This window comes from Heliangelus exortis, chromosome 2 (genome assembly GCF_036169615.1).
Source record: "Heliangelus exortis chromosome 2, bHelExo1.hap1, whole genome shotgun sequence".
In the NCBI taxonomy this organism is placed as follows: Eukaryota; Metazoa; Chordata; class Aves; order Apodiformes; family Trochilidae; genus Heliangelus; species Heliangelus exortis.
The window spans coordinates 37,215,345-37,240,805 of record NC_092423.1 but is presented as its reverse complement, the minus strand read 5'-3'; the positions used below and the strand labels follow the sequence as shown (position 1 = coordinate 37,240,805).

At 40.1% G+C, this 25,461-nt stretch overlaps 1 protein-coding gene and 1 long non-coding RNA gene across 5 annotated transcripts in view; one reads left to right on the top strand and one right to left on the bottom strand.

The window, feature by feature from the left end:
• Positions 1-2: 2 nt before the first annotated feature.
• RFTN1 (raftlin, lipid raft linker 1) overlaps positions 3-25,461 on the bottom strand; it is a 103,220-nt gene continuing 77,761 nt past the window's right edge. For 2 of the 4 annotated variants that reach the window (XM_071735575.1, XM_071735573.1), the window contains exons 7-10: positions 22,602-22,717; positions 11,896-11,999; positions 10,407-10,488; positions 5,160-7,565 (exon numbers count right to left, since the gene is read on the bottom strand). In XM_071735575.1, the coding sequence (XP_071591676.1) occupies positions 7,131-7,565; positions 10,407-10,488; positions 11,896-11,999; positions 22,602-22,717 (737 nt within the window). In that variant the 3' untranslated portion in view covers positions 5,160-7,130. Of the gene's footprint in view, positions 2,498-5,159; positions 7,566-10,406; positions 10,489-11,895; positions 12,000-22,601; positions 22,718-25,461 lie in introns of those variants that run through there. The other 2 variants (XM_071735574.1, XM_071735577.1) reach the window with 2 other exon arrangements.
• LOC139792372 (uncharacterized) lies at positions 7,484-10,782 on the top strand. Its single transcript, XR_011724230.1, has 2 exons — positions 7,484-7,571; positions 10,586-10,782. It is a non-coding gene; the product is annotated as an uncharacterized lncRNA (long non-coding RNA).

Sequence of the window (25,461 nt, the reverse complement as noted above, 5' to 3'; positions counted from 1 at the left end):
TCAGCTTTAAAACACTTTCAGTGCCTGATTCAGCAGTTGTAGAGAACTAATCATGTGGTGATGCCAGGTCAGTTTGTAATAAAAACTTCAGGACACAACTTCTGAATCTGTTCCACATTGTGCTAATGAATGAACATGCTGCCTTACGCAGTTCTACATAATAAATTAATATTTTTACAGAAGTAAGTTGCTGTATTGTGACTTCCTTCTTCTGCCACTTGTTAGAAGAACAAATTTTTTTATGTAGTTTATTTTAAAAAGTCAACTGTGCTGACAGAAAAAGAACACTGATAATCATATTCAGAGCAAAGTTAAAAATACTGATGTGTGAAAAAATCTGCTAGAGCTATTCACAAGAACCTGTATCCTTTGCTGGTGCTGATAGCCCATCCAGCTTCTGCTTGCACGTGCCACATCCTCAAAAGCAGCAACAGCCCAGAGAGGAAGTCTCTGTACTCTTGCTGCACTGATTCAGGACATGCCAATTCTGTTTGGAAAAAAGTCTCTGGAAAGTTTGTTCTTTTAAGGTAGGAGCATCCCTCTAGGACTAATGGCTGAAACCTAAGCCCTTCTTGCACTAAGCTCCTTCCCCCAGCTCATCTTAGGAATGTTGACAAAAAGCTGTAATGAGCAAGTTAATTATCTTTACAGTCAGCTGAAGTCCTTAAGTGGTGAAGATTGCCTTTGAGGACTTCAATAAAGAACATGTAAATTATTAAAAGCACTGAATTACCTTTTCAACATTTTAAATAATGCAGCAGTTCGGCCTACTCTTTCTTAGTGGCTCATTCTTGGAGTTGTTTAAGACAATAGTCAGATAGGGAATTCAGCAAATTTTGTGCTATCAGCATCTCTCTGCTCTGCCTTACACAGAAATTGCAAAGATACCCATCCCATCACCTGGTTTTCAGCCTGCAACATTACTGCTGGTGTGCAGCACTTTATTTGTCAAGGATTACATCCCAGTGCTTGGATAAAAAGGTCACCAGCCCAGCTGTAGTTCTCTCCCAAGAAATTATTTCATCTTCTGCATGCTGAGTTTAGCTTCTAGCCTTAACATCTTTTCATCAGAATCTCTGGTATGTTTTATACCTTGTAGGATACCTACTGCCACACCCACATTCACCTCATCTTCAGAAACCAGCAAGATGGCCTAACCATGCACTCCAAGCCCTTGCTCTTGTATTGCAGCATAATGCTACTGTAAAGTGTTGCTGAAAATGACTGAACAACAGAGGAAAATAATCCTAGAGCTCTCAGCAAACTATGGAGCTCCAAAGAGAAAAATCCATACTTACTGCAGCTCTGAACAAACTGAACTCAAGGAAACCAACTGTATTTTGGATCAGGAAGAGGTGAACTCTGAATGATGGAACTTGAAGAGCTGCCATTGGGGGAGAGTACTGGGATGAGGGTTTGCCCCTAAGTTTTCATCTTCTCCTGCCTGCAGCCTCAGGCACTTAGGCTTCTGTTTCTATACCATGTGGCACAATATGCAAGCTGAAATTACCTCCTCATCTGTCACTGCAGCCCCAGAGAGATGTCTCATCAAATTCCCTCCTAGTCACACCAGAGGAAAGATTCTGAGTAGCCCTGTTTCAAGGAATGGTTCCTTGTTTGCTCATTCATTCTAGAATGCAAACATGGCTGTGTGCTTGTCATAAAAAATAAAACCAAGAGGGTTCATAAAGATCACAATTGCCACGTCAGAGCATGGAAGGAAGCAAGATTTCTTTTCCTAGAAATGTGCAATAAATTGCTACTGGTAAGCACTGGTGCCCTAAAATAAACCCTACACATTAGGCTTCTGCATGCTTTAACAGTGTAATGATAAAAAGATTCTGAGAAGCCTTTAAATGTTGTTTTCCTCAGGACTTCTAAATCATTACTTTGATTATAAACTGGTTTACCCTTTTTTCCCTTAATGCACATGCTTTCTTCAGCCCAAATGACATCTCTTTCACAAACCACTCCTCGGACTTTCATCAAAATATCCATTTAACAAAAGGCATTTCAAAACCCTTTCCTTCCCCAGTCATCTGCTTTTCCCTCTAACCTCTTTCTGTCATACCCTGTTACACTCAGATTGAGTGCTATGGGGCAAGGACACATCTCTCTAATTGTATGGGCTCACCCACTTGAAGAGCATTATCAAACTCTGCAGCAAGAGATGGGGAAAAAAAAAATAAAAATACTAAATTCACCCCCCCCTACATAACAATAACCTCATTAACTCTTAATAACAAGTTCGTTCTTACCTAGAGCAGTTATCCTGCCAAAGGGCACAGAATGCTGTCATTCCATGATGCAGACAATGCAACATACACCACTTCTGAGCCAAGAAGCCAGGGAAGCTGTTAACATCCCCTTCCTCTGTAACCTTTTCCTGTTGACACTTAAAAACTTTTGGAATTGTCTTCTTTCTAAAGTTTAGTGGTCTTGTAGTGAAACATTACTTTCACCTTAAAATCTGTTACTGGGTCTGATGCCACCACAACTGAAGAGAGAAAAAAAAAAACCCAGGAAAATTAGCATCTATATACATATGCTCTACAAATAAATAAAAAAATGTGATACTAGCCTACACTAGCAGGAACAGAGAGCAACTCCTGCTGTTCAGAAGCTACTGAGCTGGAGAAATATCCTCATCACATTGTCAGACCATAACATGTAATCTTAGACAAATGTTTATTCCTCTTGCATTTGTGTCATCAGCTAAGGAGCGACTTAAGGAGAAAAAGCAGGCTGATGCTTTTTTTTTTTTTGCAACAAAATATGATGAGGTATGTGTTACTCTGTACATTTATATTTGAAATTAGATGGTTAGTGAGCTCCCTGGTGTTACACCCTTATTAGACTGAAACTGTTTCTTCTTCCTGTGGCATTTATTTTACCAGTTTGCTGCGTGCTCATCTGCTACAATGGATATGAAGTATTCCTATAGGATTTGCATTAATTAACTGAAATAGGGTGGCTATTTGGTTATCATTACATCACTTTAGTTAGTAGGGTGCTTCCAGAGTGAATAACACAGAGCACTTCGATTGAAAAGCTTTTTTTCACACCCTCCCTTCAGTCTATAGGTGAGGTACTGATTAGAGCCAGCTGCCACATTCAGCTCCACAGGCACCTTTCAGCCGATGGAGGCTTTGGCATGGATTGCCTTTTAAGACCAGAGGCAGCACAGCTCCACTAACAGCCTTGGAAACATATGAATTGCAGCTACAACTCATTAATTCATTGGTGTGTTGGTATTGTTAGGCAGCATTCCTCATACTTCTGAGAAGCGTTTATCAGTAAGAAATTACCGTCTGCTCTTACACCCTTCAGTTCTGGGAGGATGGCATTCCTGCATGAAAAGCTGATCCTGCTTTATTTCTGCCCTGTAATTGGCTCCCTGAGGCAAACGTAGAGAGTCGCAGCAACTACAAAGAGTATTTCCAAATGCAGAGCCCTTCTTCTGCTCCCCAGGCTGATAGAGGAGTCAAATTTTTGAAAATACAAAATTTAAAAAAATACATATATTGGTTTGTATTTAGCTTCATTGTCATGCACATGTTAAAGCTGCTTTGAGCTATTTCAGTGACTCTGTTTTCAAGTGCACAGATAAATTAATCAAAAAAATTATGCAAGACGAAGTGCCAGTCAAATAATTTGTGCATTTAAACTCTCCTTACATCTATATAAACTATTTTAATTTTGAGGCTTCACCCTTTTGTACTTCCTACCCATTTTAGTTTATCCCTCTACCCCTGCCCCCCCCTGTTTGTTTCAATATAAAGCCCCTTTTCCATCTTTCTTTTAATACAGTCACTCCTCTTGGCCATCTTCAGCCTTACCTGTCTGAGCTGGATTTTCTCCTTTCAACTCACCTCATCCTGTTCAGAGGTTCACTTGCTCTAAACACCACCTCGTGTTACTCTTGCTAGAGTAGCCCACGTGTTCCTTCCTCTAAAACAGGCAACTCTTGGGTCTGGTCTGTCCACGTGGGTTTTGTTGGTTGTGTTCATGTTCAATACACTGAAGTGCCACTTACATGTGCTGCTGTCAGCTCACCACGTTGGGTGACATGGTCACCATGGTGATGTCACCATCCACCACTGGTCGCACAACCCACCTGCTCCTTCCCTAGGTGTGCTGGCAGTACTCACTGCTGTCTCCTTCCCTTACAGGAGAGGCACAGTAAGATTAGTTGCATCCTTACTGGGAGATTCTGCCTAGTTCTGGGGAAAAAATAGGTTGGGTTTAAAATGGTGGCTCTCTGTGAGGAAAGGCCTGGCTTATCTCCCCACCTTCTACTGGGGGTGACAAACCCTGCAGTGGCACTGGAGGCTCAGAGTAGCTGCAAAAAGTCCGTATGGAGTCCTCCTGCCTTCCCCTCACGAGCTGAAGATTGAGGTTACATCTGTGAAGCCAAACTCCCCTTTCAACTTCTCCCACCCATGGTTTCTCTCCACTGTTGGTGTATTTCCCCATGTAGGTCAGGTTTTCAGCTGTGAGAGTTAAACTCTGTCCTTGTTCTTGCCCTTCCTCTTCTCCTTTCAAGCTTCAGATGAGGTGATGGCTGCTTTCTTGCACTTCCTTGGCCACTTTGGTGGTCTTCCTCTTTCAAGCCCCCAGTGGCAAAGGCAGCTGAGACAAAAAGCATGTAAGAGCTGTGAAGTTTGGTGCTGTACCCCAAGCCTGCCTTCCCCAGCCTTCCCCATCCGTAGCATGCATCTAGGAGGTGATTTAAGTTCTCTCAGTTTACTTGAGACAGGGGCACAGTGAAAGCACGGGCACGGCTCCAGGCAGCTGAACTAACTCGGAGTAAATCAAAGTCACAAGTTGGAATTGATTATTTGACCATAAAACCAAAACCATTTGTCCTTTTTTAAACTGAAAAAACATGAATGTTCTCTTTGAATCTTTCCAACCCTATGCTGCCTCGGCACTTAAGAGGAACGAAGTCTGAAATCAAATTTTCACTTAAACAAATGCACCTTTCTCATAGAACCCTTACACATTGTCTCAGCCTGATGAAGGCAAACCACCCCGTCCTGCAGCACTAGTAACTACCACAGCAGTACGTAGATTCTCTTCATCACCACTTAGAGACCTTGGGTTCCTTCTTTTGTAGACAAATTACTGGCAGTTGTGCAAGTATCACAAATAAGAAATCTCCTCATGACCTTTATTTTTCTTTAGTTTTTTAAGCAGTTGGGATCCAGCCACAAGGTCAAATCGCAATTCAATAAACGCTTTCTATTCAAAAGTATTTGGACAGTTCTTTCTACTGCAACACTTTCTACTAATAAAATGCTCATTAAATACAGTGAATCTTTAAACAAGATTAATACAAAGCTAGTTCTTAAAATAGAAACCATCTTATGCTAGTAAAATCTGCAAACAGGTACTTAAAACTGTACAGAGTAGAGACCTTGTATTTAAATAGAACACCTGAAACAACCTATTACTAAGGCTATTGGAACTTCAGTCTAATCTCAAGAAACAGAATGTAATAACTGAAAAATACCACCAGAAAACAAAGCTAAGAGTCCTGTGGTTAAACCACTGAATTCAAAATAAAAACCTCTTTAATCAATTAAAGGAATACTTCGTGCTTTGTGTGTGAGATGAGGAATGAATGGTTTAAGCTTGAGTGCCATTGTCCCAGTATAGATGAATATTCAAAGATCTTTCCCTTCTCTGACATGTTCTGCCAACCCTATTATTTTTTTGGTGTGAAAGATGCTTTTGAACCACTCTAAGTGCACATCTGATACAGAATATAGTTATCTGTACAGCAGTTTGATATGAAGCCTAAGGAGTATTAGCAGGCACAAATCAGTCAAGGAAAAAACCAGCAAGTCATGAAGCTCTTTATAGCTTAAAAAAAAAGCATGAAAATTTACAATGTGTCCTCATCTTGTTCCCAGATTACTTGACCAATTCTAAATGAGGATGAAGGTGGTTAAGCAGAGAGAAACAACTACTTCCTACACTTTTAAGAACACTGAAGTACTTTGAGAACATTGGCACGGAAACTATATTAAATATGTACATTCACTTGTAAATATTTTAATGTAGCTCCAAACATAAAAATGTTGGTAATTTTACAAAATTCTACTAGGTATTAGTCCCAAAATATTGTTACTTATAAAAAAACTCCTCCTCTATTAAGGTATTTGCATTTTGTAAGGTCATTTAGTCACATCTGTTGGCCACAAACCCCTGCTATTTGTGTACAGTTTCAGTTCTTTCCCACAACATGTTTTATAGCAGTGAGGAGGTGGTAAAAAATCACCTGGAAAGGTCAGAGGTAGCACTTAATGCCAATTTTAGTCAAAGTGGTCACCAAAAGATGTACATTTTACCTGTGTTTTTGTTTCTTGTTTTTCTATCTTCTGAAGCCCTCACAACTACTGATGAACTGTTGATTGGCAAAGAGAACATAAACGTGACCAAATAGGAAACTGCATTTTATATTGGAATCATCTGCCCCATGCAAATTTACCATGGGATTTGTTCACTCAGTGTGCTTAAAATAGGCACACGATTTGCTCGTTTCTTAAAGATCTGCAAGAATTAATAACATTCAGAGGAGAGGATCATCAGTAAGTGTGCGATTTGAGATAAATACAGATAACAGCCATCCTACCTAAGCTTTCCCTTTTCAACCTGTTTAAAGCCCAAATACCAGTTTCCTGACACTACAAGCCTAATGGCAAAATAACATATGGCACAACAACTTCTCCAGCAAAGATATGTGGACAAGAAAATATTCTAGAATAAGATCTGACCAAGTGAACATATACTTTCATGTAGATACAAACCTAGTTTGCTAAGGTTGGTCACAGAAAAACCCGAGTATTTTCTGCCCCTACCTTTTAATTTTAAGTGTAGCTCTAGCAGACATTTAGGGTATTTCCCACTCTGTACAGTGGAAGGAATTTTGCAATTAATTTCTGTAGGTTGAAAGGCCCTGTAGTTACTTAAAATATCGAGATATCAGTGCGCTAAGGAGCAAAGTAAGTACAATGCTAAAGAAATGCTGAACTGAGCAATGGAGTTAGCGTTGGTGATTAGCAAAATCTCTTCTTTTGTCTTGGCAAAGGATCAGCAGCTCAGAGGATGCTTGTGAGTAGGTCTCACTGGCAGGAGCCCTCCGTCTCCAGCCCAGCCCCATCGCTGCCGCTGCAGCCGTCCGACCCCGGAGCACAGTCCCCCCCCTCGGTTCCCTGATCTGCACAGCAGCCAGATGTGCTCTGGCTGAGGCAGACCTGTGCCTCGTTGTCATCAGAACCATAACTGGCAGGACACGTTTCTTCCGACGCCCCGTCAGGATGGGTACCGCTGTCGTTGGTCCCTGCTACCTCATCTCCCAAGTCTATGACGTCATCCAGCTGCTCCTCTGGATCAGGCTTGGCTGTGGTGGAGATCTGTGCTGCTAAGTTTCTCGTGTTCTCTGTGACTTCAAATTCTTGCTTCTCTGCCATTTGTTTCTCCCTAGTACTTAATTTAGCCTTCATGGACTTCTTCATTTGTTTGCTGTGCACGTCGTCTTTGGAGAACCTCCAGTGAAACTACAAGTAAGAGATCCAAATGTTAAACACCATTATAGGCCACCTCACATGGACAGATGCTTTCCTGAGTAGAGCCAGTTTTTTATTTAGTTTTAATTCAAATACTAGTTTGACCAAAAAGACTTAAGATTAAAAAAGCGGCATGACTAAAAGAGACAGCTTCAAATTGTTTATGCCAATCCGTATGTATCTGTTACACAGAGAAATGAGACTGTGATGCATTTGTCAAAAAAGAAATGGAGCTTCCCAGGGAAAGCAAGACCATGTTCCAAGTCACTGCTACAAGTTTGCTAGCTCCATATGAATGTGCACAACCATTTCGTCAGCAGTGTCTATGCTGTTGGAACCTCAGGGATGAATTAGGTGGTGACACTTGGATCACATAAATAATCTCATCAGGATATTCAGCAAATTCAGCTGTGATCCAAAAGCCATTTGTTTTACACTGCAATCAAGTGTGAGCCAAAGCTGATCAGAGGAAGGACTCATGTTAGTCAATTTTTTATCTGGCTATTTATTCTTTAATGAAAAGCCATTTGAAAACTATTAAGTTTATTAGGTAACAAAGATGAAGCAATGCTCTTCCCTTATGCTGTCCAGAGGTTAATGTAAAAAGGAATTAAAAAAAGAAACCAAACAACTGGCTTTCACAAGATTCTTCCTGGGTCTGGGTTTAAAGGAAGCTATTTTTCCTCTTTCTCTATAATGTAATGATATTTAAGTGAAAGGTAACATCTGAATTCTAGAGCTTGAAGTCCAGAGACACCCCAATATCTTCCTCTTTGATGTGCAGAAGTGCTGGGCACCCACAGCTCCCCTTTAACTTACAGCTCTCTTTGCTGTAAGGCAAGATCAGGGCCCTGAATGTCATGAAGATCAAAGTGTAGGAGACACTGTGTATGTATGCTGAGGTATTTATTTTGCTTCACAAAAATGGATACAGCCAGTTTCTGCTGAAGTAAACATCACTTTTGTATAAGGGGAATGAACACCATTACCTCAGCACTGGCAGAACTTTACACTAGTAAGAGCACTTCTGTCTTACTGAAGAGAAAGGTAAGCTGTACCACTCTTCCCATGTTTCCTTTTCTGTTTCTCTGTCTAAAATGAACAGCCATAGACAGGATGGATCAGTTGCCAACACTGTGATGTCCTTTTAATCCAATCAGCATATTTTCCTCCTCTGAGGGGTTATCTATAAACACTTTAGACATGCTGAAAAAACCCTGAGAACCTGTGACGTTGTATGTGCACAATATTCAGCAACTTAATCAAATGCTAGGTTTGGCATCTTTGATCTGACTCACAACTGCTTACAGGCGTTGAACCAGTCTTGCTTCTCTTTACATAACTATAATCAATGTACCCCATTTTTCCTTGACCTTTAGTATGAAAATGTGCTGTAGTGATTTTTGCCCTCAAATCCCCCTGTATATTTAATACTGCCAACGAGTAAATCCTTTGTTTTATCAACCAGACATTGTTAAGTAAGTTTTTGTATCCCGAATGAAAAAATTTAAACAAAGTTTTGAGTCATCTGGATGGTATGCATTTGTTATTATAATACAAGAAATCACTATCATATTAATTTCTCTGTTTGAAGACATACAGTCACTTGTAGCTTCCCACCCCTTCCATGAAAACCACACACAGTGGTAGGAAAAGGATGACCTAATACAGGCAGTCCAACCCTCATCCCAAGGGCCCCTTAATCACCTGAAAACAAAGAGGAAAAAGAAGAAAGATGGACTTTGTAGCACCTTCACTGCATACTCTGGGCTTCAGCTGCACTAATGAGAGAGGGTAAATCCTAAATAACAGTCCTGGTCTCAGCAGTTCTCTCCTACTTCAGTCAGTTCAAACACTCTCCTGGTCTTCACTATATCTAGAAGATCACTTTCACAGAACCAGGCTCCAAAACAGTGAAGCTCTGTAGGTGAAAAATACCTGTATTTATTTAAAATGTGGGGCTAAATACTCAGCTCTGCTTAGCATTTCTCATCTCCCACTCCAGCTCAGGTTCTGCTATGCCTCAAGCACACCACCCCATCAGCAACCTTTCCATCATTTGGTTCTAGAGATCCATTTCATACCTTACCTGGCTTTTCTTGCTCTGGCATACTGAAAGGGCAAAGCAAACTTGAGTCCTGAAGGAAAGTCAGAACTTTCCCAGCTTCCTATTTAAACCAGTCCTTGTATTTCCCTCTCAGCTGTATGACATGACAGGGTTGGGCAGGGGTTCCCACAGCTGCACATTTTAAAATGGAAACAGGAACACACACATACATCCTACATCCCTGGATAATTTAGACAGATCCAGGGAGGCTTTTTTTTTTTTTTTTTTTTTTTTTTTTTTTTTTTTTTTTGCTAAATTCTAGCAGAATTCATTAACATTCACACAATAGATAGAAATACCAGCCAAACTCAGGCTACATTGTGTTAGGCTCTACCAAAACACAGAGGAAGAATGAGATAGCAATTTAAACAGAGAAGACAGGCAGTGGGTGAGAGAAAACAGAATTGGTTCCACCTTGCAGGCAGTAAGCACAGGCAGGGAATTTTAGGTCACAGATGAATGTTTATGGATAGTTCACATAAAGAGAAATCTACGACTCTTCTGATGCTGCAAGTTCAACAGAGAATGAGATACAAGAGTTTTCACAATATTTGAGCATTATGAGCATTATTTGTTTCTTTCTTTTGAACAGCTCAATTCCTTGTGTCTTGCTACTCTATCACAGAAATGCTGAATAGGCCATTTTTATTGCAATGGGTGATCAATTACAATATTAAAATACCGCCAACAAAAACCAAAGAAACCAGAAACTCAAGGTTATTTACCTTAGATTCTTTCTTCTTTGCTTTCTGGGGCAAAAAAGGTCTCTGAAGAAATACAATTTGCTTTGTAGATAAATTCCCTTCCCTGAAAAGAAACAAATGCACACTCCTGAGACATCGAATTAAATTCACATCCAGCATCACTCAAAGCGAAAATCCATCTCAGTCATTTATTTCTGCAGGTCAAAGAAGAACAAAATGAAGAATGACCTAAACACTGCCTGTCCCTGGTGTCTTTGAGCAGCCTGGTATTTTTATGGGGAAAAAAGAGCAACTGTTCAGACTGACAGAGCCTGTCTGCCTGTGACACACTTTTCCTGAATGTTTTGGCATTAGTGTGTAAACACAGAATAAATTGTTTTGAACAAAAAGCAAAAAACCCAACCCCACAGTGCCTGTGTATAGCAGTGTCTCTCTGCCTCCCTGCTTGGGGCTCTGATCCAGAATGGGGCTGGGTGCTCCCTACAGGACTGCAGCATGGTAGGAGGGACACCCAAATACCACCATCAGTTAAATTGGGTGTGTGCCCTTCTGCACCATCAACCTGACCTGTGTTTCTGAAGTTATAAATGGGGTACAGAAAACTAGAAAAGAAAGACAACCATATAGACCTTTAAGAGGAAGGGCTTACAAATCATAACTGTGATTTTCTATTCATTCCTATATTTAAACATATATGAAAAACTTAAATACCATTTTTCCCCCAGCACAGATGGCCTTTACTTTTTAGGTTTTTATGTGTAGGAGTAGTCTTCATCTAGATTTTATAAAGAACTGGGCACATTTTTGGTATTTTAAGATAAAAAGCCATGACTGATTATATTGGTGTATATATATAAAAATACATCCCTGACCAGAGAAAATACTGAAAGTGCCATCTTCATGATTACCAAGTGGTATGATTGTTTTTCACCACAGTTATGGAGAGTATTTTTAAGTGGCTTGCATTTATATTGAAAAACTCAGAATATTAATAACAGCGAAGTAGACAGCAGAATGATTATTTATGCAAACAAGGCTACTGGAGTAATGATACACCAATCTCACACAGTTCTGCTCAGCTAGACTGTGCAAATCAGCAGCATTAGACAGACACCGGTTAAAAATAAAATCACTTTTCTTCAGACAGGCAACGTCTCACTCCAAACATTTATCAGACGTTTTGCCTTTGCTCTAAGGGGAGTCGCTGGGGAGATCCAGAGCAGGAATTTTCCAATCAAGGAATTTACAGAGGCAGACACAATACCCAGAAAATTCATGCAGAAACCACACTGCCACCTTGCACTATTTGGCCCACCAAACACCTGCTTCCTGCCACGTGCAGCCTGCAATGCAGAAAACCCAGGGAGCAGCTGCAGCGGGGTTTGCAAGGGCAGCTACTGTGCACATGCAAGGAAATCCATGCTGACTGCTCAGAGAATTGCCTCTACCAACTGTGGTGCTTGTACAGTGACTTGCTAAGCTGAAAAATGGCACCCAGCCCCTTCCCTACCTGTTTGTCTTCACAATGGGGGTCGGAAGGATGCACGTCAGCTGCCAGCCATACATGGCGAGGGAATTCAGCAGAGGAACATAATCTGTCTGCACTTCAGCTCCCTAGGAAAGAAAAATCAACAGCTAGCATCATCACTTTAGCATCATTCAGTTTGACACACACAACAGCAAGAAAAACAAAACAAAAAAACCCAGCAAAAACCAAACCAAAACAGAAACACAAGAAGAAAAAATACATTTGTGCGTTTTCTGTGAGGAAGAAATAAAAAATTCATTTGTGGGTTTTGTGTGAGGGAGAAAGGGTTTTTTCCTCAGGTGGGTCATTTTGTATGTTCAGCTAGACAGGAAGGAAAATGATCCAAGTCATGAGACAGAACCCATCACCCATCCATCAGAAACTGTTAAAATGAGTTGGTTTAAAATGGTAAACATCTGTGATCTTGCTTTCACAGTGCCTGAGTCATCCATCTAGCTCCAGATTATTCCAGATCTGAAGAGGAAAAAATTTTTGTAGCTTATCAATCATCTCCTCCCAAGAAAAAAGATACTTAAATAGTTAAAAAAATCACAACATTGCTTTGCCCAGATTCTGCGCTTGTCTGGGCTCATGTAAATCCTCAAGATCTGTATTGAAATTAGTTGGGTTACTCAGCCATGATGGATCAAAAGGAAAACAACAACAAAAATAAAATATAAGCACAGGTCTATTCCTCTTATTACCCCTAAATAAACATCGCTTCCTTGTTATTTTGTGGGAATCTGTGGGCAAGATTTGCCCAAACCATTGCCTCAGTGCAGCAGCCTGGCTCCAGCCACAGCGTTACCCGGCAGAGCTTTGCTAATTCTCTTTCTACTAAATGGCAGACCCTGTAATTCTCACAGAAAGAAAGAACCACTGGTGGTTTCAACAAAGATTGTTCCAGATTGTGCCAAGACTTCCAGTAATTTAACAAATAGATGCTAAGCATATTTACTAGCTTTTAATTTTGAAAAACACAAAGCAGGGAAATGGTGGCTACTATATATTCCATTACAATTTTTGTGCTGCAAAACTCAGGGACTTAACATGGGTTTCATGTGTATGCAAGGAGTTTTAACAGCCAGTTCTTAACACTGGGTAAGGCACAATAGTATTGCAGCTCCAAAAAAATCCATTTATTCCACAGGAATAAAATAGTCATTTGATCAGAACTAATCCAAATCCTGCTGTAGTTACTTCAAGGTATTTTAGTGAATTCCAGTCTCAGCTATTCCTTTCTTCTACCACATGTAATTTAGGTCACTTGTTATTTTCATAGCTCAATGACTGCCTGACTGTACCTATTAAAAATCTGATCATGACTACAAATGCAAAGAGCTGAATAAGCTGTATCACTACTGCTTAAAAAGAAGAACAAAAACTTTACCACTGAAAGTACACGTAAGGGAGTACTCTGCTAATGACAATTCTCATTTCTGTGCAGAAGCTTTCAGGGACTGACAGATGTACAGCTACTTCAGAACATCACCATATATACAGACCAGAATGGCTAATTCCAGGGGAAGAGATGTCCTGCAACAGGGGAGCATGTGGCCTCTGAAGTGTTCATATGGCTGTGCCCATGGTTGAATTAGAGTCCCCTCAGACTCCCAATATGCCTCCTTCCCCTTCCTGCTCTTCATAGCCACTGTAAGACAGATACTTCCACCCTCTTTCCAGTTTTTAAAATAGTGTCCAGGGGTAATCTAAACACAATGGCATATCTAGTTGCCTTTAAGAGCTAATGTCTCGGGAAAACAGATTAATAACACACTAAGGTTGATGAGATTGGCCAATAATGCCTTCCAAAAATAAAGATCAAAAAATACCACATGAGCATTAACACTATGGTAAGGGAATCTGTGTTCTTAAGCCCACCTGGGATCAGGAAGGACACATGAAAGGATCTGACCAACACGCTCCCTCCATCAAACAGCATTTGTAGAGAGAAAACCAGAAGGAGCTCACTTATTTAAAAGGAGGAAGACTAGCAGGTCAAGAAGGACTGGCACAGCAGGCCTTGTTTGTGCCCCAAGCAACGTCTTACATTGAAAAGAGGATTTCTATTTCAAATTCATTGCCTAAGGTTGGTGATTAGCAAGGCAAGCCTTCTCCTTGCATCAGGATGTGCAACAAACGTCAAAAAATCAGAGGGAGATTACAGCAATGAGGAAGGACATCAATACCACGCAGAGCTCATTTGGCTGCTGCAGAAGCTAAATTGTTTCAGGGATGTGCCATCACTCCTGCCACAGCCCCCTGTCCCTGCAGGCTCTCAGTGGCGAGACAAGGCTGGCTTTGGACCTGTCTGACTGGTAAGGATTAAGCATCATTTGTGGCAGATCATGGTGTGTGTCACAATCCCCATGGGCACATGGGAAAAGAGCAGGTAAAGCATATTCAGAAGTGAAAAGTTACCAGAAATTACATTTAGGATTAAAGTCAATTAAGCTTAAAGAAAAATAATGCTTTTTAAAAAAAAAAAAAAGTGGAAATATAAAAAACTCTCACTGAAAGTGTGCTGTACAATTGTTACAAATACGTGACCTCTTATTTTTCACATGTTCTGGCACCACACACCACAACCTGCATGTCAGGCTTTCTGGAGTAAGCCAGCGTGTACATTACACAGAGGTGAGGTGCATGCCTGCTCTGAGCTCCACGGGCTCCTTAGCATCCTCTCACTGACTCCTGCACAATGCTTTGCTGGAGACAGACACCACACCTCTTCTCCAGGTCCCTAGGAGAATAAGCTGCTCCTAATAATTGGCTGCATTTGAAGATGATAGACAAGAGAAAGGAGTCACTCCTGAATAAACAGGTGTAATTCATATGGACTTCAAGCCTTATTTGCAAATAAAGATAACTGAAGCTTTCTTCAAGACCACAAGAAATGACTCCTCCCTCCCCCTCCCGAATCATCTGTTGTAATCCTATCCCACGACTGGAATCTGTGTGCCAGCAGGAGTCACGGTTATACAGAACTTTAATTGGTGTCATATTAAATGCTTTCCAAAGCAAAAGTGGTTCTAAACAAACAATACACTGGGGGACGGGTGCTGAGGAAAAGCATCATCTTGTATTCATTTTATAATTGAAATTATTTTATCTACTATTATTTGAGACAATGGAAATAAAATTTCAAACATGCAGTTTAATACGATGAAATTGCCATACTCTTTCTAGCTAGAAAATATTGGATTTGAACACCAGCAGAAGTAGAAAGTATGTGCCTGAGCTTTACTGAAAAAGAAGTGTTCAAATAATGCATCTCAAACTGGGAGACATTTCATTCAGTGAAAGGGTGGAAAATTTTAATTAACTTGCTTCCCACTCTCCTGTGGATGATAAGTAATCTCTGATCACACCTTGAGTGTCAAGAAGCCAGAGCATATTGAGCTAGGTTTCTCCCTTGACTTGCATCACATGAAAAGAATTCATTTTATTTATAGTTGTTCTGTTTGTTTTCAGCATTTTCTCCTTTCACAGTTGCTTCTGCTCATTAGGACAAAAAAATACTAAAAATGATAATGATAGTATCTAGGGCAAACCACACAAACAACTGCATTAACAATTTTTCTTTTCTTTTTCCCCCCTACTGTGGCAATTTTAACCACAGCAAGACAATAAACAAGGCAACTACTAAGCTCTTGAAAGACAGAAAGAAGTTCTTTAGAAATCATTCTTTCCTGGGTTAAGTGAGCAGAATTTACTTACAAGGCAGCTGTGGATTGTCAGTATTTAATATTTTTTCCCAACACAGATTAAAGAGGGGAAGATTGAAAATTCCATTAAATAAATCTTAATGAAACCTTTATTGGCAAATCCTAACAGACTGCATACTAAGATCTACAGACAGATGGCAAAGAGGATGGGAAGTAGAAACCACAAGTCATTTGGAAAGTGCAACCTACTTTTAGGTGGGGAAAACGGGGAAAAAGCAGCTCTTCACAAAAAAACCCAGAGAGGAGAGGCCACACAGGCAGCCATGTGCACCCCCAGTCAGGGCTGGCAACCAGTTCCCACCACTGCCAAAGCCAGAGCTTTCTCCCAGGGCACTGAAGAGAGGAGGAGAACGTGGTGAAGGCAGGACATTCACCTTAGTGGAAAAGGGTGGAAAATAAAAAGACAGAAATTGAAATACGGGAGGTGCTAGAATGACCCGGTAAAAGCATGCTGCAAATTTTTTATGTTAAAGCAGCAACACAGCCAGCAAGAAGACTAAATCCAAGCTCTAAATTTGTGATTTATTTGCCTTTTCCCTTTCAGACTTTTTCCAAAAGCTGATTTCTGCTAATAATGTAGCATTAAAGAAAACATCTACTGGAAGAAAAAGAGGAGTTTCACAAACGCTTCAGCAATAGAAGTTGGACAGTGTTCCTCTAGTGTTGAGCTGCTCCTAAATTTCCACGTATAATACACATATGTAATACATTACAGCACCTTGCTAGCAGACACTTGCTATACATTCATTAGGTGTATAGCAGAGGGCTGTGGGATGGCTCCTGCATCCTTAGAAACCACCAGTGGCTTTTGGCAGCAGATGGGTCACTGACCAACACAGAATGGTTGCTAAGCTGGGACATTATTGGAAATTGAATAGAAAAGAAAAAAAAAAAAGCAATACAGAAATCCACAGACAGGCTTTTTGCTCACCATTTTTGGCAAATGTAATTTAGACTTATTTATGATCCCTTAATGTATGTGAATTCATGCACTGTGAAATATTTTGGGGAATATAATAAGGTTAGTAACACTATAGGGGATATCATCCTGTTAAGACAGTTTTTCTGAGATAAAGGTGCATCCAGTTACAATTTCAACACACACACAGGCTGCTGTCTCCACATCCAGGGTAAAATAAAAAACAACCAAAAAACCCTCCTCTCCTGTGCCAACAAAGCCCACTTTTCTCAGTGACTTCTGCAGATGCAAATCCTACTTTCTATTGTATGTATACATCAACAAAAAAATGTTTTGTGTGCTGCTGATACTGCCTGCACTTGTACCAGTGAAGCACATTTGTGTGGTAACACAATTTTGCATTTGTAGAAGCACACAATAAGTAGCAAAAGCTCCACAAGGTGACTGTGGAGGATTCTCCACCAAGGAAAAATGGAAACATCTTACAAAATGTAAGATTAAACTTATATTTCACAGGCAACATACATGTCAAGGGACAACTCCATGTAATTGGCCATGGAGCACAAGGAGTATGCGAGATCTACCAGTCCACCAGTACACATTCTGAAACAATTCTGGCATTTTTAGTTCCCCAGTTCCTGCAACAGTTGTGCATGGTATCTTCAGGTGGTCACTCATTGTTTGTCCACTAAGTGTCCACAGGCCCCAACACAGAGAATCACCAACCTCAGAACGTGTATACTCCAGGGTGCCTTACCACACACAGCTTAATCATCTCCCCACAGCTTCCCCAGTGTACTTTACTTTGTTTACAATTTATTCTCAAATAAAAGGTACTTATGGAGTCCTAGCACCTGTCTCCCAAACCTGCCTGGCAGCAGCACAAGGTCATGGAGGTGCATGAGCCAGGGCGCTACTGCATGGCTGAAGGTGACCTGATGGGGAGCAGCACCATGACTTGTGCCCTGTGTGGTTTTTTAGAAAGTGTAAGAGAAGACTGAAATATACTTTTCCTCAGCTTGTTCTTGAATGGAATGTTCAGACCTGGTACACTCAACTTTCTTCTGAAAGATTTTATGGGTGAGCAGAGATCTAATTCTTATCTCTTACATTGTCACAAACAATGACAGATAGGAAGTGACTTTTTTTTTTTTTTTTTTTTAGACTGGTTTAAAACCTGTGCTTTCTGTCTTTACTTCAAATGCTCTTTGCTCATGTGGAAGAAGTATTCACTTTGTTATACATTCAATACTGTAAGTATCAGGAAAGTTCCAAATTTGTATTACTAGATTCCATGACTAAATGTATCGACAAACCCAAAGAAATATTATCCTCTGCATTTTAATCCTATATAGAGCATACATCTTCTGACTTCAGTAGACAAATATATGTATAAATATGCTGCTTTCATATCTTACATTAAAAAAAGAAATACAAACTATAAAAGCTTGTTGAAGATAACAGGCTCCTGAGGGTTTCTGCTTAGCTTTTCTTGAAAAGCAACAAGGAGCAAAATGCTGGAATATTACATCCAGGTAACAGATATGTCTGCTGGGCAGTAAGAAGGGTCAGGCACACAACTGCATTTCACGCCCATTGCCATCAGCTCCTTTGCTGACCTGGTCACGCCTTTCTCCCACAGCCAGAGACAGCAGAGCAGAGCTTAACTGACACATGACCTAGATCAGATTTACAGACAAATCAAATCCTCCTTTCCAGGGAATCTGTTTCAAGGCTTACATTAAGGCAACTTGCAACCTAGGCTTGGCAGAGATAATTTTTAAAATCTTTTGATATGTCGGCGGTTGAAAAGGTTCACCATGTCTACAGCAAACACTGACCCCATTCAATTCTGCCAGGGAAACGGCAGCACCATGATGTATTTGAAATGTTATTCATGTCAGTACACCAAAGAGATGATATACAGAAAATAAAAAAGTGATGGATCACCAGCTGCTGATTATCCATAGGAAAATGCCTGTAAATTATGGACAATATTTTCAGAATGAACAAAGCTTCAGAAGCAAAACAATATAGAAATCTGAAATATATGTTACAGCACTCAAATTAAAAGACAGTATTGCCTATTTTGTCTTGGTTAATGGGGAAGAGAAGGTGACAGATTAGAGTTGGGGAGAGGGAAGCCATGCAGGCTTCGATTAATCTGAACTGTCTACCCACATTTGCCTACACAAGCAGAATTAAAACCATCAAACAAGTTTTGGTGCTAGATCTCACAGAGTGTGGTGGAAATAATATGCTCTGACATTTTTAGAGTTAAAGCAATAGGGATGAGAGTAGCATTTTGCCATTTGAAGTCCTGTGGTCATTTGCAGAGGACGCCACAGCTCTACTTTGAGAAGAAAGAGTTAAATTACTCAGAGCTATTACATCCTGTCTGCTGCTTGGCGGGACCACATACTGTGACAGCTGCGAGCTTTACATCCTCTACAAACTGACATTTTACACACATACCGAGTGCATCACACTGTTCAGCTTGTTTTCTCTATTAGCCTTAGCAATTAAAAAGGCAGCACTTTCTCTGCTAAGAGGTGTGCCAAATCCTCTCTTTTGCCTTTGTGGTTAAATATCAGAACTCTACCTTTTCATTCAGAAAGCTTCTCTTTATGTTATTAAAGGCATGGATACACCCTACATGTCTTCCTTTTAAAAAGAGCTTTCTTTTGTTGTGGCTGGGATTCTTTTGTTTGTTTCTTCTTCTTAGTTGGGATACAGCAGCAATGATCTACGTTCATTTCAGACCACATCTGAACAAGTCCATAGCTCATCCAGATAATCAAATCTGATACAAATTTAAAATAAGGATCCATTATACACTTTTATGTCATGTTGCCCATCAGCACTCTTCCACTGCTTTGACACAAACAAAAATGACAAATGGAAAAGGTCAATCTAGATCAGAGCTGACCTTACCTAAAAAAAATAAGGAAGTCTACATTAATGAGTCATTCCACTGCTCCATAATTATCTCTGTGATAATTATACTTTGAAGTACTCATAAAAGAAACAGTCCTTACTGGCCTTCGGACATCTTCTGTCACTACTGAACTCTGTCCCTTCCCCCTACATCCCCCATTTTACAGTCTCTCCTTCTGCCACTGCATTAATCCATGTTTATGGTAAAGAAAGGTGAATTCTGACAGGATTTAACAGAGAGGCGACTTGGTCTTCTGGGCACAACGCTGGGGAAGCACCTACAGATCCCCTGCCTTCCAGATTTGCTTTCATCAAGTTGATGACTTTGCCTATCTATTCTTATTATGTCTCAGAAAGCATGAGGCATGAAATATCCAGACAGTTATTTAAATATTTGAAGAAGAAAACAGAGGTGCCCAGCTCTGCTCTTCCTCTAAATGGGTAACATCTTTGCAAGAGTTCACAATGCCTCAAAAACTTCTTCCTTCAGCAGGCTTTTTCCTCTCCATATTCTTCCATTTTCAGGTTGGTGGGTAACACATTCATATGTGCTCATATGCCTCCCAAAAGGGGGCACTTGATCTTAGAAGAGCAACATTGCCAAGGAACACCCAGCAAACATATTATAAATTACAGCAAAGAACAATCTGATCACAGCAACAAGATGTGTATATGCTATCAGTCACTTTCTGAAACTGCACATAGCAAATCTTATGTCTGGAACAAAAGATTCTACATGTCAGCCCTCATGCAGACATGGTGCACAGCAGTACAGTTTGTCTTGACACACCAGATGGCATTGGAAGGTTCATTCTTTCATCTGTTGACCAGATGTGTCTCCAGCATAGAACTGATGGAATGGAAGGCAAATGATACTCCACCCACAAGGTCTCTAATGCTTCAAGGGCCTTGCTAAAAGATTCTGTTGTGTCTTAGTGTTTTGGTCACTCCTCTACCATCAGAAGATTCCCACTATCAGATGCTGTCCTTGTCATATAGCTTGAAATAAACTCTCTTGTGTTCACATGGAGCAAACAATGAGATGCCATTATGCCTAACTTGGTTGCAATACCCTACTGAGACAGAGAACCTGTCACTGGTTGTTTGTCAAAGAGGCAGAACCAAACTGGTTCAGATCAAGAATCCATTTAACTCAGAAAGCTGTCTTCAACATGGCTGTAAGTTACAGCTAAGCAAGCAATATATATGAGGGTAAACATGTAGGAAACCTGCCTCTTTTTTTTTTATTTTTGGTCTTCCTCTCAGCATGTCTGGTTTCTGCTGAAAGGAAACCACTTTGTGCAATGAGACTATTCTGTAATGTAAGCCATACTAAGTGGGTGGGAGATCTGGAGGTTCACTTCAAAAATACACTCCTGATCTGAATTAAAATGCTTGCATAAACAGAGATAGATAAGGTAGAGGAAGAAACAATTTGAACCCATTTGAACTTCAATCTGCAGCATTTTCCATGAAGGAGTTCCACAGATCTGCTGCTGCTTGGTGAAGAATCACCTGACTTATCTCCTTTTTGTTTGGTTTGCACCTGGTCTTGATTAGTGCCATTTGAAAAGCCTTAGTTCTTATTCTGGAAGAGACGCAAACAGTCCATCCCTATTTGCATGCCTCACATGATTTAGGAGTCCTCTACCCATTCCATTCCCTGCAATTCTTCTCTTTTTCAGGCTGAAAGGACACATCATGTAAAGTCTTTCTAATATGGAAGCTGTCTGTATCATTGATTACCCTCACTGCTCTTCTCTGAACATTTATCTTCTCTTAATATAACTTTCTGAAATAAGGTGATATCAAACCAAGGTTTACTTAGTAGTACAGAGTAGTATATGCTTGCTGTTTCACTCTTTACTCCTTTCCTAACTGTTTTTAACATATGGTTAACATTAAAGCTTCTTAACATTTGCCTTCTTGATCAGCACTGACCTAATGCTCTCATGGAACCATCTGTCATCCCAAAACCCTGCTCCTGAGTGGCAACACCACAATTTGACCCTAAAAAGGAACAAGAACTTACAGTCAAGTATTTAATAACTGGAATAACATTAAATGGAATATAGGAATTGTTTGCTCAGATGCTCATTAGCACAACAGAAGCTGCCATTAACACACTACACTGTTTTTCAAGAAGTTTCCAGACATTACTGAACAGCCATTTCTTGCTACACTACAAAGTCATAATCCAATAACCAAACTCTTAGTCCCAGTCTTCTGGAATTTTACACATTTAGTCTAGCATCTGTCCTATTTTTCCTTAATCCATCCTTTTGGCATCTGTGTGCCCTGCTTGCTTTTCTTAGGATTTTACACCATTTACAATATATTCCAAGCAATAAGGTCAGTCATTGCCTTTATAGATACAGAATTTCCAGCAGACTAGAGTAATCAAACAAACAAAAAACCCTCTGAGAGTTAGGCAATGGTACATTTTATTTTCCCAGCAATCTTTTTGCTTCAGGTCAAAAATAATTTTAAGCCTAGCTTTTTAAATACCTGTCTGTGTATCAGATCTGCTGTGGAAGACTGGCACTGGTTGATTTGATCCAGTGTTTCTACTGATTTGAGTGTGCACTTGGATCAGAAAAAAAGCCAGACTATGACACACATAGTTTGTTTACAGGGACCTATCCAGAATATCCAGTTCTTTCAGCATATGAAGTGAGGTCAGACAGAAGCAAGTGCAGTTATCTGTGCAGTCCCACAGCAGCTAAGCCTAAGTAAAGGGCAGCCTTCTTTAGAACTGCAATGTTAACACTGACTTGTGTGATCATGTTGCCCTGACAACTGAAGGAGATCCTCTTTGCACTTAATCTAGCAGACATCTGTATTTTTGGGACAGATAGCCCTGAGTTTAATTGCTCACCAAAACTGACATTTTCTACCCCCCTAGTAAAGGAGATTATAAAAGTAAAAAATTAATTGTACAAACCTAGAGTGTGGTTAACTGCCATTACTGTTATGTTGCATCCCTTTACCTCTGTTGCTTGTGTGGTACTGTTGAAGCACAGATCAGTATGTGAGACTTTGCCTCACAGCCTTGGAGTGTTCTAATTTGCAAAAAAATCAAAGAAGAAAATCTGCAAAAATACCTTTAAGACAGTCCACTGCTCTACAACAATTGCATCATAGCCCTGCATGGGTTTATTGTCTTCCACAGCAACATCTTCAAAGAGAAATACTCCATCCATTGTCCCATGTAAAGAATCTGTGAAAACACAGGGTTAGATGTAAGTTTTATGGCAGGCACCCTATGTGTAGTGAGGTATTTGAAATAATTAATAGCAAATTCTTCCAAGGAGGTTAACAAAAAAGTGCATAGAGCTTCACCTGATAGTCCAGCTCTATTAAATAAATGAGACAAATGTATCTAGTGCTTTTTAAGAGTTCCTGCTCTCTAACAGCAAACCTCACTGTCCACTGTCATTTCAGTTTGTCCTCAAAATACACAGCCCTCCTGTTTTGAGCAGGCAAAATTAATTCAGACCTCACTCCAGTAGTACTCCCCACCTATTTGCAGTTATTTACACACTTTGGGGGCTGAAGACCATGGATTATGTCAACCTTTCAAGGGCTTTTGAAGGTACACTGATATTGATGACTACAACAATTAGCTCACACAAGTCAGGATCCTTCACATGGATCAGCTGCTGCAATTGCAGTGATCTACAAGGACTAAGGATGATCTGGCAAAACTGAACAGTGTGAAAAAAAAGATATATTCATAAACTATTTAATCAATTTATGCAGGCATTTTGACCATCTGGTTTAGTGGCTCTCTATTCTCATTTGCATTACCATCATGTTCAGCCTTTTTTTCAGACAACACATACTATTAAAGTTACTTGAGCAGCACTTTCTCCTTTAACTTAGCTGTCTACTCCATATTCAGCAATCACTCCCATATGCAAGTACTCAAGTTTTGTCAGCTTCATGACAGAACAAGATCAGAGTAACTGAAAAAAAAAAAATTACTTTCCTTGCTACAAACAAGATAAATGATGAAGCAATAGAATTATATTTAGAAAAACTGTAAATAAGCAGTACTGTAGTCTTTATGAACACAGAAAGCTCCTCTCACATTGTCACAAAATGTGTTTTTCAGTCTTTCTAGTTTAAATAATACAATTACCCTGTATTACCCCCTCCCAAAGTGTTGTATTTTGCATTATAGTTTCTTTACCCTTGTAGGAAAACTGCATTCCTTGCACTGGTATGATACATATTTTTGAAAAGCAACCACACATGCCAAACTGACAGATTTCTAAACAGTCAGGAGAGTCTTTTGTGTAAGTCTGCTTAGTTGATTCATCAGGTCCTCCAGCTTTCCCTGGTGGATATTACAAGGTCAAGAAATGCCAGCGGGAAGGCATTGCTGCCTCCAAGGGAAAACATGGATCATACTCAGAACCAATTTTCAATAAGGAGGCAGTGAAGAGGATTAAGGGGCCTCTTACCTTTTGCAGACACAATCTCAGTCAACATCTCCTGATGTCATTATACGATCTAAATTCAATTATTTGGCAATAATAAATTTGTTGTGGGAAAAGACCACAACAAAGCAGACTCCTACAGTTGGAGGCTTATGTCTACAAACACACTGTAGCAAGACTGCTGTAGATGTCAAGCATTCGCACACCCCTTTGCTTCTATTTGCACAATCCATTACTCTCTAGCTGCAGTTTCAATCAAGTCATTAAATAGCTAGCAGATTCAAATACTGGTATCTAGACTACAACAGGATTTTTCTTTTCATTCGGTTGTAAAGTAAAAAAGGAGCTTCCTTGGGATTCTGTTGGGAGACTCAAAGAAGTAGAAAAATACACACATACTTTTACACTGACTGTCTCCCTGGACAGGTTTCCAGTAATTTTGTTTAGAATAAAGAGGGATAAAAACTTCTCACCCAGTATTACACACTGCTCCTAGGAGGATGAACTGGACTACAAAGCAGTAATTCCTTCTATCTAGATTAATTTCTCATCTAAGTGGTGAAAACTGACGTCGTTGTTAAATAACAGACCAGACCACCAAGTAGCTGAGTTGCAGATTAGAAAACATGGGCTGAACAAGACTGCCACATAAAAATGCATACAAGTGTTAATTATCTTCTTTCATTTAGAAATGGCACTTTGTTAGGCCCTACATTTCATAGCCAGAACTCAACTTCCGTGCAATGGATCACGTTCCAGCATTCACACCCATACCCAGATCTATTTTAGGAGGCAAAATGTACAAATAATCCTTTTGTTTCCTAAAGCGGGGATAATAGGACAGCACCCAAAGCTGAAATCAGAAACTCACAGATCCCTACTAGATACAGACACCCATGTCCTGCCAGGAAGCTTTATAGAGTGCTGGTGTGGTGTACTCCTGTATTGTGAATTCTCATAATGAAATTCAGTGTCACGCTGTTGGCACAACCGCAGCGTGAGCTTGCCCCGTGCATTTGCCAGCTAATTAATAAGTGATCAAAACACAATCAGCATGCTTGTGTTTACACTCACTCATAAATCATCCTTTATGTTTCACTCTGCTGCTCATTCCACTTGCGCAGTTCACAGCTTCCACATATGTGAATGTTATGGCACACATGTAATGTTTTAGAAACTAATGGCTGAGCTTAAGAGACCCTACAGGCAGCAGATAAACTTGACTGCAACTCCTTGATGGATGCACAATGATTATTGTTGAATGCTACATCCAGTCAATCCCGAGATACATTAATTTTCTGGCCAGGAAAGAAACCTACAGAAAATAAGAACATGTGAAGGGGAAAACAAATGAGGGAGAGCAAGTGGCTGCATACTGGTGTCTGCTCAATAGTGTGATGGTGGTCACAGTGTCTGTAAGAGAAATTGTTTGATGATATTTACTAGGGTTTTCCTTAACCACAACCAATTCTTCTCTCTACCTGCTGTGCCACAACGTTTAAACTTCCATGCCATGAAT